Source organism: Larimichthys crocea, chromosome X (assembly GCF_000972845.2).
Source record: "Larimichthys crocea isolate SSNF chromosome X, L_crocea_2.0, whole genome shotgun sequence".
Lineage (NCBI taxonomy): Eukaryota > Metazoa > Chordata > Actinopteri > Sciaenidae > Larimichthys > Larimichthys crocea.
Genome location: NC_040020.1, coordinates 12,059,395 through 12,077,530, shown reverse-complemented (window position 1 = coordinate 12,077,530; position 18,136 = coordinate 12,059,395). Strand labels below are relative to the sequence as shown.

The following is an 18,136-nucleotide window of genomic DNA, read 5'->3' as shown; positions in this document are numbered from 1 at the left end:
CATTGTTTTATATGTAACAGAATTGTACCTTCAGCGTTGCCCTTCTTTGACAGAGGGGTGGAGAGGTGGTTGTTCTCTTTCTCCCCACACCAGTATGTCCTAGTGAAAGGAAAATACCACTGCCTGGGAATCCCGTACTGACCTGGAATAGAGTGAATTGTTTTGCTTTTAGAATTATCCAGCAAAAAGCCACGATACTCTGGACATTATCGATTCAGCAGTTTAAGGGAAAAATACCATAATTGTAAACTTTATCCACGACTCACCAGGGAAAACAGCTTCGATGTACCAGGTCATTATTCCATAGAGCACGGCATCAAAAAGCATGAGGCAGATAGAGGTCGTCAGGTTATAGCTGTCCTCTTCCAGAGGGCTGGCCAGCAGATTTGACCACTGGATACCCACCCCTTGCTCCTCAAACAGCGCAAAGTACTCGCACCCAAAACCGAAAGCCACAGGAGACAGCAGACTCTGTGAGAAGAATGGAGAAGTTATAAATTGGCAAAGAAAAAAAACAAACATCCAAACTGAGTGTGAAATTTCAACAGCTCAACACAATCCATGTATGCATGTATTCATATGTGTATTATCAAATTTCTTCCACGCACCACTACAACTTTCGCTCCAAAGCCTACGTAGTCTTGCCAGGCGACACACAGCACATATGGAAGATAGAGGGTGAAGTATATAATGCCACCGCAGGCAGCTGCCAAGTTGGCACGAGAGAACAGGGTACTGATGAGGAAACACTGCATGATGGTTACTATGCCAAAGGATCCCAGGAAAAGAAACACCACTCCTGGGTCACTGTAAGGTAACAGGTTCCCCATCTGCGAAGGGAGCCAGGGAAAAAAGGAGGATTTAAATAGTTTCCTGGTTACAACAGAATGATATCATTTGTTTTCCACAAATTGATGACATTTCTAGACAATGAAGTGTTTTGATTACGGAAAAACAGAGTGACTATCAAGTTAAGTACAGACATTAACAATGACTTGTGCGTGTAATTCACTTGTTTTATACAATTTGCTGACATTCCTGCATGATGAAGTGAATATATGTGTATGTGCGTGTGTCTGTGGCAACACCAACCTTCAGTAACATCACCAACAAGCCGGCACTGATCAGGAGTGGAATTAAACTGCTGATGAACCAACTGAGCCACAGTATGCCATTATTCAGTCCCATGATTCTCATGGTCTCCTTGAGCCGTGCCTCCTTCTCGTACACAACACCCTTGATGATGATGGCAACTGAGTACATCCATGCCAACGTCATGAAGAGAGGCATTGATCGACTCATCACCCGCAGGAAACTGTGATAAGAGTGCGAAAAATTGCTTACAAACCTTCTAAAGTCTCTGATCAGTGAAAGGTCTCTTACTTTACAAAGAGCTTACTTACATGTCATCAACATAACACGGGTAGGGCATCTGCTGAATGTAGACGCCTGTCTTTTCCTTGGTTCCAGTAACAGCCCTGATGATTCCTTGCTCGATGACGTCTTGCAGGTAAGAAAATCCGCCCCAGATGTATCGAAGGTCCTCGAAGGGGTCTGCCCTGGGACCGGGGTCCCAATAGCTGCAAATCACGATAAAAATTAGTAAGTACATTAAAAAAAAATCTACAAAGGATCGCTGATGACATATTAGTTGGGCAACTCTCTTACCCATCCTTAATCTTGTTTGTCCTCTCCACATTATCAATGTCCATGCGGATCTTGTAGTTGACGTTGGGAGGCAGGTCAGTGCTGTTGCTATGGGTGATGTCAGGAAATACAATTCCAGCCCAAAACTTCTGGTGGTTCAGAAGACCCATGGACTTGTTGACCAGTCTCTCCTCATTAGCTACTGGCTCCAGCTTGTCCAGGTTCACACACTGAGAAAACGATAGTGGGGTTATGGCATGTTTTACTTACTAGTTGTGGAGTCTAAATGATGTATAAAGGTCTGTGTCACTCGGCTACAGAAAGAAAACCTCACAAATATTGTTTAGAACTTGAACAACAATGAACTCTATGCCCTATTACACAAATTTATGTGGTAGATACCACAGTTGTTTATCTGATTTGTTGAGACCACCTGCAGTCTAGCCTTTCACATATTGTACACAGATCATGTATACTTCATCCCCTCACAATGTGTGAGAAGCCAGTGAGTTCAGAAGGCATAACGCGAGCATTCCTAAAGCTACAGACATGAATTTATGGCCATGTGAGGCCCTGACATCGTTTTAGATGTGAGGAATGTCTGTTTGCACACACATTATATGAACTCCTTAATAGGTGAGACACAGTCAGTGAGTCAGTGGGTCATTTGAAATGTTGTTAGACATTAGTTAAAGAGACTTGTTTGTGTTCAACATTTATCTGCTGTGGATACCTAATTGATTTCTGGGTTTAAAATGACCTCTTTTTAATCAACAGCAGTAAGAGGGATGAGGAGACTGAGGGGGTTCTAAGGTCACATTAAAATCCGCAGTTATAGTTGTATAATTGTATATCAGCAGTACATCACAAGATTATTAGTTCACATTTACCACTGAACCCTTATGTTTACTTTATAGGCATCTCGATCAAGACTGCCCATTCCCTGGGGCATGAAAATTGATCAACATTGGGCAGGGGTTTAGGGCTGTTTTGTTTTGTTTTTTATCGCTGAGGCTTGGCTCTAACATAGTGACTCACAATACAGAGACGGAAACAGTGGCACGCTCAGCCTGGCAGTAATTAAATTTGATGAGGGAAAAAAAGGGGAAGGAACCTTTGATTTTAAGACTTTTAAAGCCATGCCTGGAGCTAATTGCAGTTCAAAGTGCATTAAAAAACAATAAAACGTACTGGATGATCTTGTAATGCCATGACTTATTTGGGGAAATGGCATTTAACCTATTTTCCTGCTCGCTTTCCTTTGTATCTTGACCTAAATGAAAGCTATTGGATAACAGCTATTTTACAGATACACACAAAGGATGTGTTTATTGGCACCCTCCGGCTACGGCAGGTGTCAGGAACTCAGTAATACAATTTCACATGTCTGCATGCATACACAGACTGACCTAGAACAACACGCTCTACATTAATTTTCTTTGATATTAAAATTGGTTTGGCATTTTACATACTCGATATGTCTTCTGGAAACATATATAATCATTTTGACATAATCTTTTTCTAGCTGCTGATGCTTTCTGGACTAACACACTTACCTCCATAAAGCGTGAGATGGTCTGTATAGCCTGGTCAGTTTCGTTGAAGATGTCTCTCCATGTGTAGGCGGATCCGGGAGGCCTTTGGTCCTCTGAGACCTTGGACAGGAAGTCTGACACATCAGACACACGCCACTCAGTCCCGCTGAGCTGGGCATTAAAGAAGGCTGCACTGGCATTATTCTGGAGCAAAGTCTGCAAAAAAGGTTTACATTTATTATTTATAGGAGGGAGTCAATTACCTGTTACAATAGAGAAACATAAAATATTAAAGAGGATGCAGATGAAGGAAAAATGGCTCAAAGACTTCCTGTCATAAGACTTTAAAATCCTTGTTAAGCTGTAAAAATGAATGTCGAATCACAGCGAAAAAGTAAACAATCTCAGTATGCTTCAGGCCTGTTTGGCTTGTGACCTTTATCCTGCTACGCCCTGTGTGTGTGTGTTTGTGTGTGTGTGTGTGTATCCCTTTGTATGGCTTGTGACCTATTTTACAAGTTATTAGATTATCTGAGATCCCTTGTGACCTATTTTACAAGTTATTAGATTATCTGAGATCCCTATTCAAGGCTTTTGTCAAAGTCATTATCTCAAACATCACCATTACAATCTATCACATACATAGAACTTTATTAAATTAAATAAATTAAATATTTAAAACCAACAAATGGGTGCTCCTATGAACCCTGCAAAAATACTTAAAGACATTAAATGCAATTAAATGCATTTAATTGCTAGAAATCCAAGTCTTTTTATATACCATTAATGATCTCAGCGAATACTTAAAATAAGTTATTTTACAGTATCACCTTTCACCACTAGGTGGAAGTAGCGCTTATGCTACTCACATTAGATAAGCGGTCTTGTGGGGGAAAAGGAAGAGAAATGTTATGAACTATATCATTTGATAGAGAACATGACTGCAAATCGCTTATTCTCACAGAGTGACCGTGAAGTTGTACCCATTAATCAAGACAGAACAAGAAGTCCTGTGTGCAAGGAAACCAGCAATTTTCATGCCTGTTTGATGAGTGAACAAATGTTTTAAATGGTTGTTTTGGTTCATGACTGCTGCCAGAGCCATATTTTAATCTGAATAACATTCTCTTATTTTTGTTGCTTTTATGTTTACCCAAAAGAGGAAGAAGAGCCGGTATGAAGCACATTTATAATCATGTGAAGAACCCAGGGTCAGATGTCTGATGTTTTGGACCTATACTGAAGTAGTCGTAGTTGATCATATCAGACACATAATTCTACTTCAGTCCCAGAGATACACAGATTAATGTCTTTAAACCCTTCATGTAAACAGGAAGAAGGCTGCAAACACACACTCTGACGTGTGTATGTGTTTTTTTTCCACACTCACCCGGACTAAATCCATTTCCTCACTGTTCTCCATGAAGTTCCAAACTTTAGGCTTCATCTCTTCCCACATTCCTCCAAGATCCCTGAGTACGCCAAGTTCCTGGAATGTCTTATTGACCTGCAATGCACACAGATACAGTCAGTCTCTTTGAAATGGGCTTCATTTTATTATTCTGATGGGGGATCTTAGAGATGAGAGGGGCTCATTGTACCTCATGGATGATTCTCTGTGTTGCTGGAGTATCTGGGGTGTACAGGATCTTCCCCATGAGCAGAGGCTTCAGAGCTCTCCAGATCATCCTGGAAATGGGGCTGGACTCCAGGCTCCGCATCATGTTGTTACAATAGGGAGCTGGGAAATAAACACAGAGACATTCTGAGTCTTGAACATGGTCTGTCTTTTGTGGTAAATGGATGGCTGTTTTTAGCTCTCTGCACTTACTGGAAGAGTTGTCATAAGTGGAGAGGGGTTCACTGTCGCTGTCGTTGCCATGGTTTCCGAACAAAGCCTTGTAATTGTTGTCTTCATACCAGTTGAGAGACTTGATTTTGAGGCCCCCTCCCTCTGGGTGTCCACAGACGATACGTGACACAGCCTGGTACATCTGGTTTGGGGATCCTGTAGCATTTGCAGTCAGGTACAGGATCTCCTTACGCATGTCCTTCCAACTGTTCATGCTGGAAAGCTGGAGGGAGAGACACACACAGACATGTTAGCATGGCGATAGCTGGCCAATAGGTGTAAGTGTATCATTCAAAGTCCAGATATTGATAAGCTAGGAGATACAGTAACACAGACTCATTTCCCTGATCCATGAGACCAAAACACATTTTTGTGTGTTGGACACACATAAAGATGAGTGCGTCGTCTTACAATGCCTGGAGGTGTCTTTAACTGTCATGCTTCAAAAAATAATTTAAAGCACTTGTTGAAATGTTGTACTTTCTACAAAATCAGAGCTGTGTAGATAATGATTTTAGTCTGTGAATCATATAGATACATGTCTGTGAAATGAGTCCTAAATGAAAACAACTTCCAGCTACAAAACAACGTCTCTCTGTACTGAGTGTACCTCATGTCATATCTGCCCCATGTGTCACAACACTTGCTCTGTACAGGCGTCTTCCGCTAAGCCATCTCACATGTCACATATTCTGTAACTCACAGTGTGTAAAGTGAAAACAATATGTCTACATTTGAGAGGCTATCATCTGTCACAACAGAGATGTGTGCTTGCCTTTGTGTGACTCTAGTTGTTAAAGGTCATCATCTGCACTATGAGGGGTATTCTAGACATGGAGGTCAAGTGTTGCATTGCGGGGTGGAGACACTTAGCACTCAGCTGTCTGCCTGACTGAGATAAATTTAACTGCTGGTCCCTGTCTTATCTCCTTCTGAGTGTATGTATGTGTGTGTGGCGTGTGTATTTTAATATTGTCCTGTGTTCAATGGTGATAATATTCTCATTGCTGAAGGCTTGGGGGCAGTGCAGTACCAATACCTTGTTATTACAGCACAAACACTTGTTCTGCTACTTCTCAGCTACGTATAACAGATTCTATTATAGTTAAGTTAAACTTAATGTATCAAAAACCCAGTAAGATGAACTAAAGTACACGAGTTTTGCTATGTTCCTGCTGTTGAGGAACTCATTAATGTCCTCCTAATTAAGGCTAAACAGACCGGACATTTGTTTCATTTCTTTGTAACACTTTGTAGAATAATTGGGTGACATGATCACACACTTTTCCAGTAAATACACAATAGGGCTTTTGCCACTAGTCTCCAGAGAAATTGTCCTTGATATTCTATCAACATCAATTATCAAGTCAACGTTACGTCAGGCTGCAGGGAGCAGGGAGTTCATTTTGGTTCGCAATGGAGGTTACTACAGGTCAAGCGACAAGTTCCCACAAGTTCCCTCTTAATGCCTCCAAACTGGTCAAAGCGCATGCAATTATGTCACCGACTCGTGATAGGGAAGGAATGAAAGGAGGGGTTTGGTGGTTTTCGTGCAAGTAAAGCAAAGTATGGTTGGAAGAAGAAGGGGAGCTATTGTTTCCTAAGTGTGAACCACCGGAGGTTACACTTGGACTTAAGCTAAGCTGTGTGTGAGGGATGGCGGCTGAGAAAAATGACAAAGGAATAAAGACAGAAAGACAGACAAAGAAAGAAAGAAAGAAAGAAAGAAAGAAAGACAATTATATGAGCTCGTAGTGGAGAAGGCAGCAGTGGAAAGTGCGAGAGGAAAGAGAGGTTACTATCGGTCGTTCTTCTAATAAGGAAACCTCCGCAGGCTCCACAAGTAGAGCGCTGTTATACTGACAACACTGACATACAAACACACATCCACGCACTACAACATAAACGGGCAGGATGAGGCACAAAATACACAGAAGAAGATCCTGACACGCCATGCGTGGTTGTTTCAGAACAAATAACACTGTGTTTCTCTGTGTACTTTCAAATGGGCTGTCTACGGCTTTTGGTTCTTAGTCTTCCCGTCTTCAAGATATCCAACACTGTTTTCCAACAAAGAGAAAGTGAGACTGAGGGAGCTGTTGCTTCTCAGATCACAGACACACGGTTGCTTTGCAGCTGAGCCTTCTGCCACATCAAAAAGTCACATGGTTTCCTGCATGTGCAAAAAAGGTTGTTGTACTGTGTGTGTGTTAGACATATCTGGGTTATTGGTAGGTCATGGTGGCTTCCTCAAAAAGTTGAACGTGTGTGCCTTCATCTCTTCACAGCTCTACAGTAGTTGCAAAAACAAAACACTGACGGACAGAAAGCATCACTTTTTTTCGTCTTGTTCGTGTTGTGGTGTCAAATGTTCTCATGCGTGCACACACAGACACACCAGCATCTTTTAGTAGTAGATTATGACGCCGTTTGCCCAAAAAATTGTGTGTTGGTCCATCAGAGTTAATATTGATTTGCCTATGCTGAGTATGTGTCATTTCCCTAGAGGGACGGCACCCATGTTAACTTGGATGACTAGGTGAGAAACACACACACACAGACAGACACACACACACACACACACACACACACACAGACAGACAGGCAGCAGAACAGGAACGTCCCAGAGTAACCTCGCAGCAGAGCCTGTATGAGGTTACTAAAGTTCAAATTTCCACTCCAGCACACAGCTATTCAGACTAAAGCAGCTCAGGGGCGAATCATAAATTAATTGTTAACATGGAATTGTGTATTTTAACTCCAGGTTTTAAGACTCCTGCTCTCTCCAACAATGTAAACCTCCTCAAAACAATAATTAACAACAGCCTGCTAAATGTAAAGCATTAAAAAAGCAAGCTGATGTAATGATGAGTGATGATTAGCATCTGTGTTAAGCCTTACATAATAATGAATATTAGTTAATTAGTTAAAATAGGGTTTGAATGACACATCATCACTGTATTCTGACCATATCAACATAAAATTCGTAAGAGGTTCAGTTAATTTGAGAGACTCTAATCGATCTTCCATCCAGAAATCAGATTGTAGATTTCTCTATGATGATGGTGATTAGGTTTTCGAACACAGAGGTTACTAGAGTTTATTCATATACACTCTACCTCTAGACTAAGCAACTGCTAAACTATTTAGAGGGAAACAATACAATGAAGATGAATACCACTAAAGAAACGTGTTGATTATAATTAATCATTCAAAGGTTATGAAATTAATGAGCCTTTTTCTTTAATTAACATGAATCATAAGGCAGGCTTTTGTATAAATTGTTGCAGTAGTCTGGGAATGAGTGTAAATCCAGATTGTTAGAGTTTAAATCTCTGAAGCCTAGAGCTGAACAAAATAATCTACTTAGCATCAGAGAAAAAAGTTTAAGATAAACACTGCATCTAGCTAGGAATTTAAAAAATTATAAATCAAGGACATGGATGGCTGCTGAACACTATTGATGAGCTTTGATTAAGACTCACAACTTACTTTATCCTGGTAATGTAGTTTATGTAACTAATTTTGCAAGGATCTTTGTGAAAACAGTGCAACTAAGCTTATTTCCACCAATTCCACTTTGATGCTAGGATTGTGGATAACTAAAAAAAAAGAAAGAAAGTTGTATCTTTACATGTGACAATGTGAAAAAGACATTTTGAGAAGCCGTTATGGCTGTGGTTCTTTTTGCCTTCCAACAGTGATGAGCAGGGCATGAAACACAGGCTGCAGATGATTACTGGTAAAGGAGAAGAGTTTACATAAGTGCATTGCTCCACTCTGCCAACGTGTTACTGCATCTACCAACCAGCTGAGCAAACCCAAATAATCTGCTTCTAGCAAAGTGATACACCCTGAAGAAATGATTGATTTCTGTTAGCAGCAATATAATCAGAGATAAAATAGATTCTCTTTCAGTGAGTATGTCACTTTGTGTTTACATGTCATCAGCAACCTAAAACAAAGACAAGGTCTCCACAGGACTATAAAATATAAGATAAGACTGCTGCTTCTCTCCTCTCTTACTACATTCCACCTGCTCAGACTGGGTTACATTAGCTTCGGCGAGATGTGTGTGTGTTTGTGAGTGTGTGCGCATGCAATCCTCCACTGGGTATGTACACGGGACCGCGAAGACAACACACCTGGTTGTTGGCTGAGTAATGTTCTTGTGTCACCACCTACAGGAACATTTCACGCAGCCTGTTTGTTCTCATTTAAACTTGAGAGGGATCGTTTTTTGCATTTTTTGCAGATATTTACAGATTTTTCACTCTTTTACTTTGACGTGATGTACTTATATATATTTATATTGTCAATATGGTCTTAACCTCACTGTCCCAACCTTGCACTACCACTATATGTGATCTGTGTGTATAATAAATTAAACAAGCTGATTCTTGGTAAAAATTGATTTAAACCACAAACATTACTACTGTAAACTGAACTTTGGAAACAAATATTTCAATAGTCCTGTTGCTGTGACATGTGTGGGTGTTGTATGTACCTCCACAGCCAGTGCTCCCAGGTTTTCCAGAAGATTGTCGGTTGCAGCTGAGACTTCCTGAACAACTTTGGGGTCCGACCTTACATCCTTCTGTTAGAGGAAAAGGACATTTTTATTATGTTGCAGAGATTTTACACTGTTCTGCTGTTTGCTGAACCATTTAATGTATTTATTCATTTAATATTAATTCTGAAATCTCAGTATCAATGTATCATTACAGTTGTCCTTGAGGTGATGTTTTTATCTCATATGATATAATACAATATAAGAGTCAGGAAACGGCTGATCACAGAGGCAGAGAAAGGTGAGAAGGCGAAAAAAAAACATGGTAATGAAGAGGTGGGAAAGTAAGAAGAGAAAAAACATTGAGGTCAAAAGGTGAGGGAAGAGGGGAGCCGAGAAAGAACAACAGGTCGGGCTTTGACACCCCCCCATGTTTCCGTCAGTCAAACTGCTGTGTGTGTGTGTGTGTGTGTGTGTGTCTGTGTTCTCATCTATCACACTAAGCTGTCAGCTGCTGGAACGTCTGACACTTGATAAAGCACAGGTGTCGCTGAATACAGAGCAGCCGTCTAGGAAGACAGAAAGATACTGTAGCTTTCTAGTATGTTCTTGCGCTCTCAGTTGTTTCATTTTGTCTTTAACCGTAACGGTTTCGATCCCTCTTTGAATCTCACACACACACGCCTACACACAGAATAAAAAAAGGGAGAAAGTGGAATTGTGAAAGACTGCTGGCCTCCCTTTTTACACAATTTTATTACTTTAGGAAAGTTTGGAATTTCTGTTTACCAAAGTTTCAATAAAGAACATCATGTATTTTAGGGTGAATCACACACACTTAGAGAGTCTGAAAATGACTCATTTCTAATGATATGATGACAAGAGATCAGCTTCTCAGGGCTCTGAGTTATTCAGCATTGGTGACTTGATTTATTTCAGAAACAGGATTTTTTTTTTTTAAAGATACGCTCTATTTCTCTTCCTGATTCTCAAGTTAAAGAGCAGCACCACGGCAATGTTTGTTTCACCTCTTCACATCCTTTATCCGTGTGAGTCACATTTAGGTCACAGGTTTTATGGGAAGAGGGCAGGCTGTTTGGGAAGATTCGGGACACGGGATGGAGGCGAGAGAGAGGGGGGTAAGAAAAACAAGGGAAAGTGCAAAGTTTCGTAGTAAGCAGAAAAGGAAGGAGGGACTGGCTTTGATTGGCGATTTCATGCCAGACCTATACAAACAGTGATTGTTCTTGTCAAATAACATTAGTGTCACAGTCAATGGCTCCCAGTTAAAAAGGAAATCACAACAAGTCTCTAAAGTGTAGAGGCAACCATCCACTGTGTGGATGTGTGTTTGCATTTTTTCTTGATGTCCCAGCTCATCTTCTCTACACATCTTCTCTCTCAAGTTGTTAAATGGAAGACAGTGTTTCATGTAAATAAATAGCGGTGGCAAAAATAGCAAAAATATTTCTGCTGGTGAGACAAACAAAATCCTTTATTCACGAACAATATGTGACTTCCAACTGACTGATGACTATTGCATTTTTTGAGACTGTCTGTTCTCATGCAACCCATTCTTGCTTAAGTTGGTGAATATCTATCCTGCAGTGACGCAACACAGGACATTGATAACTATTTTGCAGTTAGAAAGGAAGGGAGTCTCTTACTTTTCCGGTCAGCAAAATACCTTGTGATTTACAACACGTCAAATCAAATAGCCCAAAGTCACAAAATACATTTGCCTCGGAAGGCTTTACAATCTGTACAGGGAGGACACCCTCTGTCCTTAGACCCACGTGTGAAACATAAGGTTGTTGACCTGATTGACTGACAACCTGTCAGTCTTTTTATCCTTTCATATTGTGGTAATATGCTGCTAAGAATATTTCTTTAAATTTAATGGTTATATTCAAATTCAGTGTAAAACTACAACTGGTCGATGTGACTCAATAAACTCACCCGAATCGGTTTGAGGAAGTCCAAGTTGGACAGGAAGTGGCTTTGTGCCTTGTTAAGCCAGTCACTTGAGGACTTGCAGATCATTTCTTGAGTCAGACGGGACACGTTGCGGTCAGCAATGTGAACAAACTCCTCCAGGGGCGTTGTGTTGCAGAGGTCTCTGAGGTGGAAGCCAAAACCTTTAGTCAGCACCTGGGCACAAAAAACAAACGGAAAGAGTCAATGTTAATGTGAAAACATAGTGGCAAAATACGTTTTTCAAATTTGATTCATTATATGCCTTCATTTTTGATAAACACTAAAGAGTACATTTTACTTTGAAACATACAACAAATAACAAAAGAGCAGCACGTCCTGCCAATAAATATTTAGTGATTATCTAGTCAAATTCCCTTCCAAAAAACCTCATAAAAATTCATAAGAATGCAAAAGTGGTGAGTAATTATGAGAGCTCCCTTAGTGGATGTTTCTGACACTTTACAGAACTTCCTGTATCCATCTAAAACAGTTTAACTCCTAAAACCTAAAAACTATGAGACAAAACAATGATCACAAAAAGATATTACCAAACAACTGTGAAACTGGGAAAGAATGTCAGTGCCAGGACTGACCAAGGGCATCTTCAGAAAAGCATTTTGACAAGTCATGTACCCAAATGAAACTCTCATCTGGAGGTTAAAAAAAATCCTTTTTTTTATATTTAATTTTTCTTAAAAGAGAGAGAGAGAGAGAGAAAGAGACAGAGAGAGAGGGAGAGCCACAGACAGCAACAAGAGGAGCATACCGATCTGTTCTAAATGTCCTTGAAGAGTCTGTGTTATGCCATCATGTCTATGGGACTACAAAAATGTAAACACACATGTGCGCGCACACACACAGTCAAAACTGGTAATCTTTTCATTGGAAAAACATTAGGACTTACAGCAGTGAGTTTGGAGGCTTGGGAATCACACTAATCGTCTCATAGAGGACTCAAAACATAATTTTCCCTTAAGAGATTTTTATGTTCATCTATTTGTGTGTTTGCTCTTATGCATTGCTCATTATAATAATTGTAAAAAAACTGACAAAATACATATTACATATAACAAGAGGCACAGCGGTAATAAGGTTCCCATAATTTCCACTCCTCTTCTTAATTAATGTTCCTAAAGACCTTCCTGGATTATTGGATAGTCATCCTCATCCATCAATAGGCAGTCTGGGAGAGAGGGATGGGGAGAACCGAATCATATAGTGTAACGTGAATTTGTCTCCGAGCCTCTGTCTCTGCACGTGAGGAGAAATGTAGAGGGGAGGGAAGAGGGAAGAGGAACGGTCATGTGACACCAGCCTTCCAACTGCAAAGCAGGGGATGATCTGGTGGGCTGTGTCGGGGGTTGTTGTTGAGGTGGATTGGGGTGGCTGAATCAGTGTATGCGTGTGACATTGGGTTGTATGTATAAATAGTAAGAGGAGGAGGTGTGCGCTTGTGTTTGGGAGTATAGGGATGCTGTGAAATAGATCATCAATGTCAGCGAGGGAAAAAAATCATCCACATGAAGAGTGGAATTAAGAGCAAAGGAGATAACGACTTCCAGACAAAATTGAAATAAGCGATTAAAAAACAAAAAACCAAGCCATTCTCTGTGAAAAATAATTCGATTGTGTGTCCCTTCACTCCAGCACACGCTATTCAGACTAAAGCAGCTCTCAGGGGCGAATCATAAATAATTGGTTAACATGGAATTGTGTATTTTAACTCCAGGTTTTAAGACTCCTGCTCTCTCCAACATGTAAACCTCCTCAAAACATATAGTTAACAACAGCCTGCTAAATGTAAGCATTAAAAAAGCAGCTGATGTAATGAGGAGTGTGATTACATCTGTGTAACCTTACATAATATGTAATTAGTTAATGTTAAAATAGGGTTTGAAAGGACACATCATCACTGATTCTGACCTATCAACATAAATTCGTAAGAGGTTCAGTTAATTTGAGAGACTCTAATCGATCTTCCACCAGAAATCAGATTGTAGATTTCTCTATGATGGATGGTGATTAGGTTTTCGAACACAGAGGTTACTAGAGTTTATTCATACACACTCTACCTCTAGACAAGCAACTGCTAAACTATTTAGGGGAGAAACAATACAATGAAGATGAACCATAAACAAAACGTGTTGATAATTAAATTAATCATTCAAAGGTTATGAAAATTAGACTTTTTCTCTTAATTAAATATGAAATAAGGCAGGAGTGTGATAAATTTGTGCAGTAGTCGGGAATAGTGGGAATACCAGAGTGAAGTTTTAAAGAGACTGCAGCTAGAGAGGAACAAAAATAATCTACTAGCATCAGAGAAACAAGTTTAAAGAAAGACTGCATCTAGCTGGATTAAAAATATAATCAGAGATGGCGCTAACACATTGATATTGAAGACCACAACTTACTTAATCCTGGTAATGTAGTTTATGTAACTTTTTGCAAGGATCTTGTGAAAACAGTGCAACTAAGCTTATTTCCACCAATTCCACTTGAGGCTAGAGTGGGATAACTAAAAAAAATGCATAGAAAGTTGTATCTTTACATGTGACAATGTGAAAAAAGACATTTTGAGAATCCATTTTGGTGTGGTCTTTTTGCCTTCTCAACAGTGATGAGCAGGGCATGAAACACAGGCTGCAGAGATTTACTGGTAAAGGAGAAGAGTTTACATGAGTGCATGTGCTCCATCTGCCAACGTGTACTGCATCTACCAACCAGCTGAGCAAACCCAATAATCTGCTTCTAGCAAAGTGATAACACTGAAGAAATGATGATTTCTGTTAGTAGCAATATAATCAGAGATAAAATAGATTCTCTTTCAGTGAGTATGTCACTTTGTGTTTACATGTCATCAGCAACCTAAAACAAGACAAGGTCTCCACAGGACTATAAAATAAAGATAAGACTGCGCTTCTCTCCTCCTACTACATTCCACCGCTCAGACTGGGTTAATTAGCTTCGCGAGATGTGCGTGTGTTTGTGAGTGTGTGCGCAGCAATCCTCCACTGGGTATGTACACGGGACCGCGAAGACAACACACCTGGTTGTTGGCTGAGTAATGTTCTTGTGTCACCACCACAGGAACATTTTCACGCAGCCTGTTTGTTCTCATTTAAACTTGAGAGGGATGTTTTTTTTGCATTTTTTGCAGAATTTACAGATTTTTCACTCTTTTACTTTGACGTGATTCTTATATATATTATATTGTCAATAGGTCTTAACCCACTGTCCCAACCTTGCACTACCACTACATGTGATCTGTGTGTATAATAAATTAAACAAGCTGATTCTTGGTAAAAATTGATTTAAACCACAAACATTACTACTGTAAACTGAACTTTGGAAACAAATATTTCAATAGTCCGTTGCTTGCTGTGACATGTGTGGGTGTTGTATGTACCTCCACAGCCATTGCTCCCAGGTTTTCCAGAAGATTGTCGGTTGCAGCTGAGACTTCCTGAAACAACTTTGGGGTCCGACCTTACATCCTTCTGTTAGAGGAAAAGGACATTTTTATTAGTTGCAGAGATTTTACACTGTTCTGTCTGTTCTGCTTTGCTGAACCATTAATGTATTTTAATTTAAATACTAATTCTGAAATCTCAGTATCAATGTATCATTACAGTTGTCCTTGAGTGTTTTATCTCATATGACATATACAATATAAGAGTCAGGAAACGGCTGATCACAGAGGCAGAGAAAAGTGAAAGGCGAAAAAAAAACATGTGTAATGAAAGTGGAAAGTAGAAAGAAAAAAAATTGGGGTCAAAGGTAGGGAAGAGGGGAGCCAGAAAGACAACAGGTCGGGCTTTGACCCCCCCCCCATGTTTCCGTCAGTCAAACTGCTGTGTGTGTGTGGTGTGGTCTGTGTCTCATCTATCACACTAAGCTTGTCAGCTGCTAGAACGTCTGGACACTGATAAAGCACAGGTGTCGTGAATACAGAGCAGCCGTCTAGGAAGACAGAAAGATACTGTAGCTTTCTAGTATGTTCTTTTGCGCTCTCAGTTGTTTCATTTTGTCTTTAACCGTAACGGTTTCGATCCCTCTTTGAATCTCACACACACACACACAAGAATAAAAAGTTGTGAATGGAATTGTCTTTGGAAATTTGGAATCTACAAGTTTCAATAAAGAACATCATGTATTTGGGTGAATCACACACACTAGAGAGTCTGAAAATGACTCATTTCTAAAGAATATGACAAGATCAGCTTCTCAGGGCTGAGTTATTCAGCATGGTGACTTGATTTATTTCAGAAACAGGATTTTTTTTTTTAAAGATACCTCTATTTCTCTTCCTGATTCTCAAGTTAAAGAGCAGCACCACGGCAATGTTTGTTTCACCTCTTCACATCCTTTATCCGTGTGAGTCACATTTAGGTCACAGGTTTTATGGGGAAGAGGGCAGGCTGTTTGGGAAGATTCGGGACACGGATAGGGAGGGAGAGAGAGGGGGGTAAGAAAAACAAGGGAAAGTGCAAAGTTTCGTAGTAAAGCAGAAAAGGAAGGAGGGACTGGCTTTGATTGTGATTTCATTCCAGACTATACAAACAGTGATTGTTCTTGTCAAATAACATTAGTGTCACAGTCAATGGCTCCCAGTTAAAAGGAAATCACAACAAGTCTCTAAAGTGTAGAGGCAACCATCCACTGTGTGGATGTGTGTTTGCATTTTTTCTTGATGTCCCAGCTCATCTTCTCTACACATCTTCTCTCTCAAGTTGTTAAATGGAAGACAGTGTTTCATGTAATAAATAGCCGTGGCACAAAATAGCAAAAATTTTCTGCTGGTGAGACAAACAAAATCCTTTATTCACAAACAATATGTGACTTCCAACTGACTGATGACTATTGCATTTTTTGAGAGGTCTGTCCTCATGCAACCATCTGCTTAAGTTGTGAATATCTATCCTGCAGTGAAGCAACACAGGTCACTGATAACTATTTGCAGTTAGGAAGGAAGGAGTGTCTTACTTTCCGGTCAGCAAAATACCTTGTATTTACAACACGTCAAATCAAATAGCCCAAAGTCACGAAGGACACCAGGTGTAAACATAAGGTTGTTGACCTGATTGACTGACAACCTGTCAGTCTTTTTAATCCTTTCATAGGGGGTAATATGCTGCTAAGAATATTTCTTTAAATTTAATGGTTATATTCAAATTCAGTGTAAAACTACAACTGGTCGATGTGGACTCAATAAACTCCACCCGAATCGGTTTGAGGAAGTCCAAGTTGGACAGGAAGTGGCTTTTTGCCTGTTAAGCCAGTCACTTGAGGACTTGCAGATCATTTCTTGAGTCAGACGGGACACGTTGCGGTCAGCAATGTGAACAAACTCCTCCAGGGGCGTTGTGTTGCAGAGGTCTCTAGGTGGAAGCCAAAACCTTTAGTCAGCACCTGGGCAAAAAAAACAAACGGAAAGAGCAAAGTTAATGTGAAAACATAGTGGCAAAATACGTTTTTCAAATTGATTGATTATAGTCCTTCATTTTTGATAAAAACTAAAGAGTACATTTTACTTTGAAACATACAACAAACAACAAAAGAGCAGCACGTCCTGCCAATAATATTTAGTGATTATCTAGTCAAATTCCCTTCCAAAAAAAACTCATAATCATAGATGCAAAAGTGGTGAGTAATTAGAGAGCTCCTAGTGATGTTTCTGACACTTTACAGAACTCCTGTATCCATCTAAAACAGTTTACTCCTAAACCTCAAAACTATGAGACAAAACAATGATCACAAAAAGATATTACCAAAACAACTGTGAAACTGGGAAAGAATGTCAGTGCCAGGACGACCAAGGGATCTTCAGAAAAGCATTTGAACAAGTCATGTACCCAAATGAAACTCTCATCTGGAGGTTTTTATTTTAATTTTTCTTAAAAGAGAGAGAGAGAGAGAGAAAAAGACAGAGAGAGAGGGAGCCACAGACAGCAACAAGAGAGCAACTGATCGTTCTAAATGTCCTTGAAGAGTCTGTGTTATGCCATCATGTCTATGGGACTACAAAAATGTAAACACACAGGTGCGCGCACACACACACACACAGTCAAAACTGGTAACTTTTCATTGGAAAAACATTAGGACTTACAGCAGTGAGTTTGGAGGCTGGGAATCACACAATCGTCTCATAGAGGACTCAAAACATAATTTTCCCTTAAGAGATTTTTATGTTCATCTATTTGTGTGTTGTGCTTATGCATTGCTCATTATAATAATTGTAAAAAAAACTGACAAAATACATATTACAATAAACAAGAGGCACAGCGGTAATAGGGTTCCCATAATTTCCACTCCTCTTCAATTAATGTCCTAAAGACCTTCCTGATTATGGGATAGTCACCTCATCCATCAATAGGCATTCTGGAGAGAGGGATGGGCAGAACCGAATCATATAGTGTAACGTGAATTTGTCTCGAGCCTCTGTCTCTGCACGTGAGGAGAAATGTAGAGGGGAGGGAAGAGGGAAGAGGAACCATGTGACACCAGCTTCCAACTGCAAAGCAGGGGATGATTGGTGGGCTGTGTCGGGGGTTGTTGTTGAGGTGATTGGGGTGGCTGAATCAGTGGTATGCGGGTGACATTGGGTTGTAAATT

The 18,136-nt window shown here is 40.0% G+C and overlaps 1 protein-coding gene across 5 annotated transcripts in view; it reads right to left on the bottom strand.

The window, feature by feature from the left end:
- LOC104922433 (ATP-binding cassette sub-family A member 1-like) overlaps positions 1-18,136 on the bottom strand; it is a 43,735-nt gene that overhangs the window by 10,913 nt on the left and 14,686 nt on the right. For all 5 annotated transcript variants that reach the window (XM_027283553.1, XM_027283552.1, XM_027283551.1 and 2 more), the window contains 12 exons: positions 11,504-11,695; positions 9,542-9,631; positions 5,014-5,257; positions 4,784-4,923; positions 4,573-4,689; positions 3,204-3,398; positions 1,669-1,877; positions 1,404-1,580; positions 1,093-1,315; positions 609-830; positions 267-471; positions 29-142 (listed from right to left, as the gene is read on the bottom strand). In XM_027283553.1, coding sequence (XP_027139354.1) covers positions 29-142; positions 267-471; positions 609-830; positions 1,093-1,315; positions 1,404-1,580; positions 1,669-1,877; positions 3,204-3,398; positions 4,573-4,689; positions 4,784-4,923; positions 5,014-5,257; positions 9,542-9,631; positions 11,504-11,695 — 2,128 coding nt within the window. The remainder of the gene's footprint in view (positions 1-28; positions 143-266; positions 472-608; positions 831-1,092; positions 1,316-1,403; positions 1,581-1,668; positions 1,878-3,203; positions 3,399-4,572; positions 4,690-4,783; positions 4,924-5,013; positions 5,258-9,541; positions 9,632-11,503; positions 11,696-18,136) is intronic.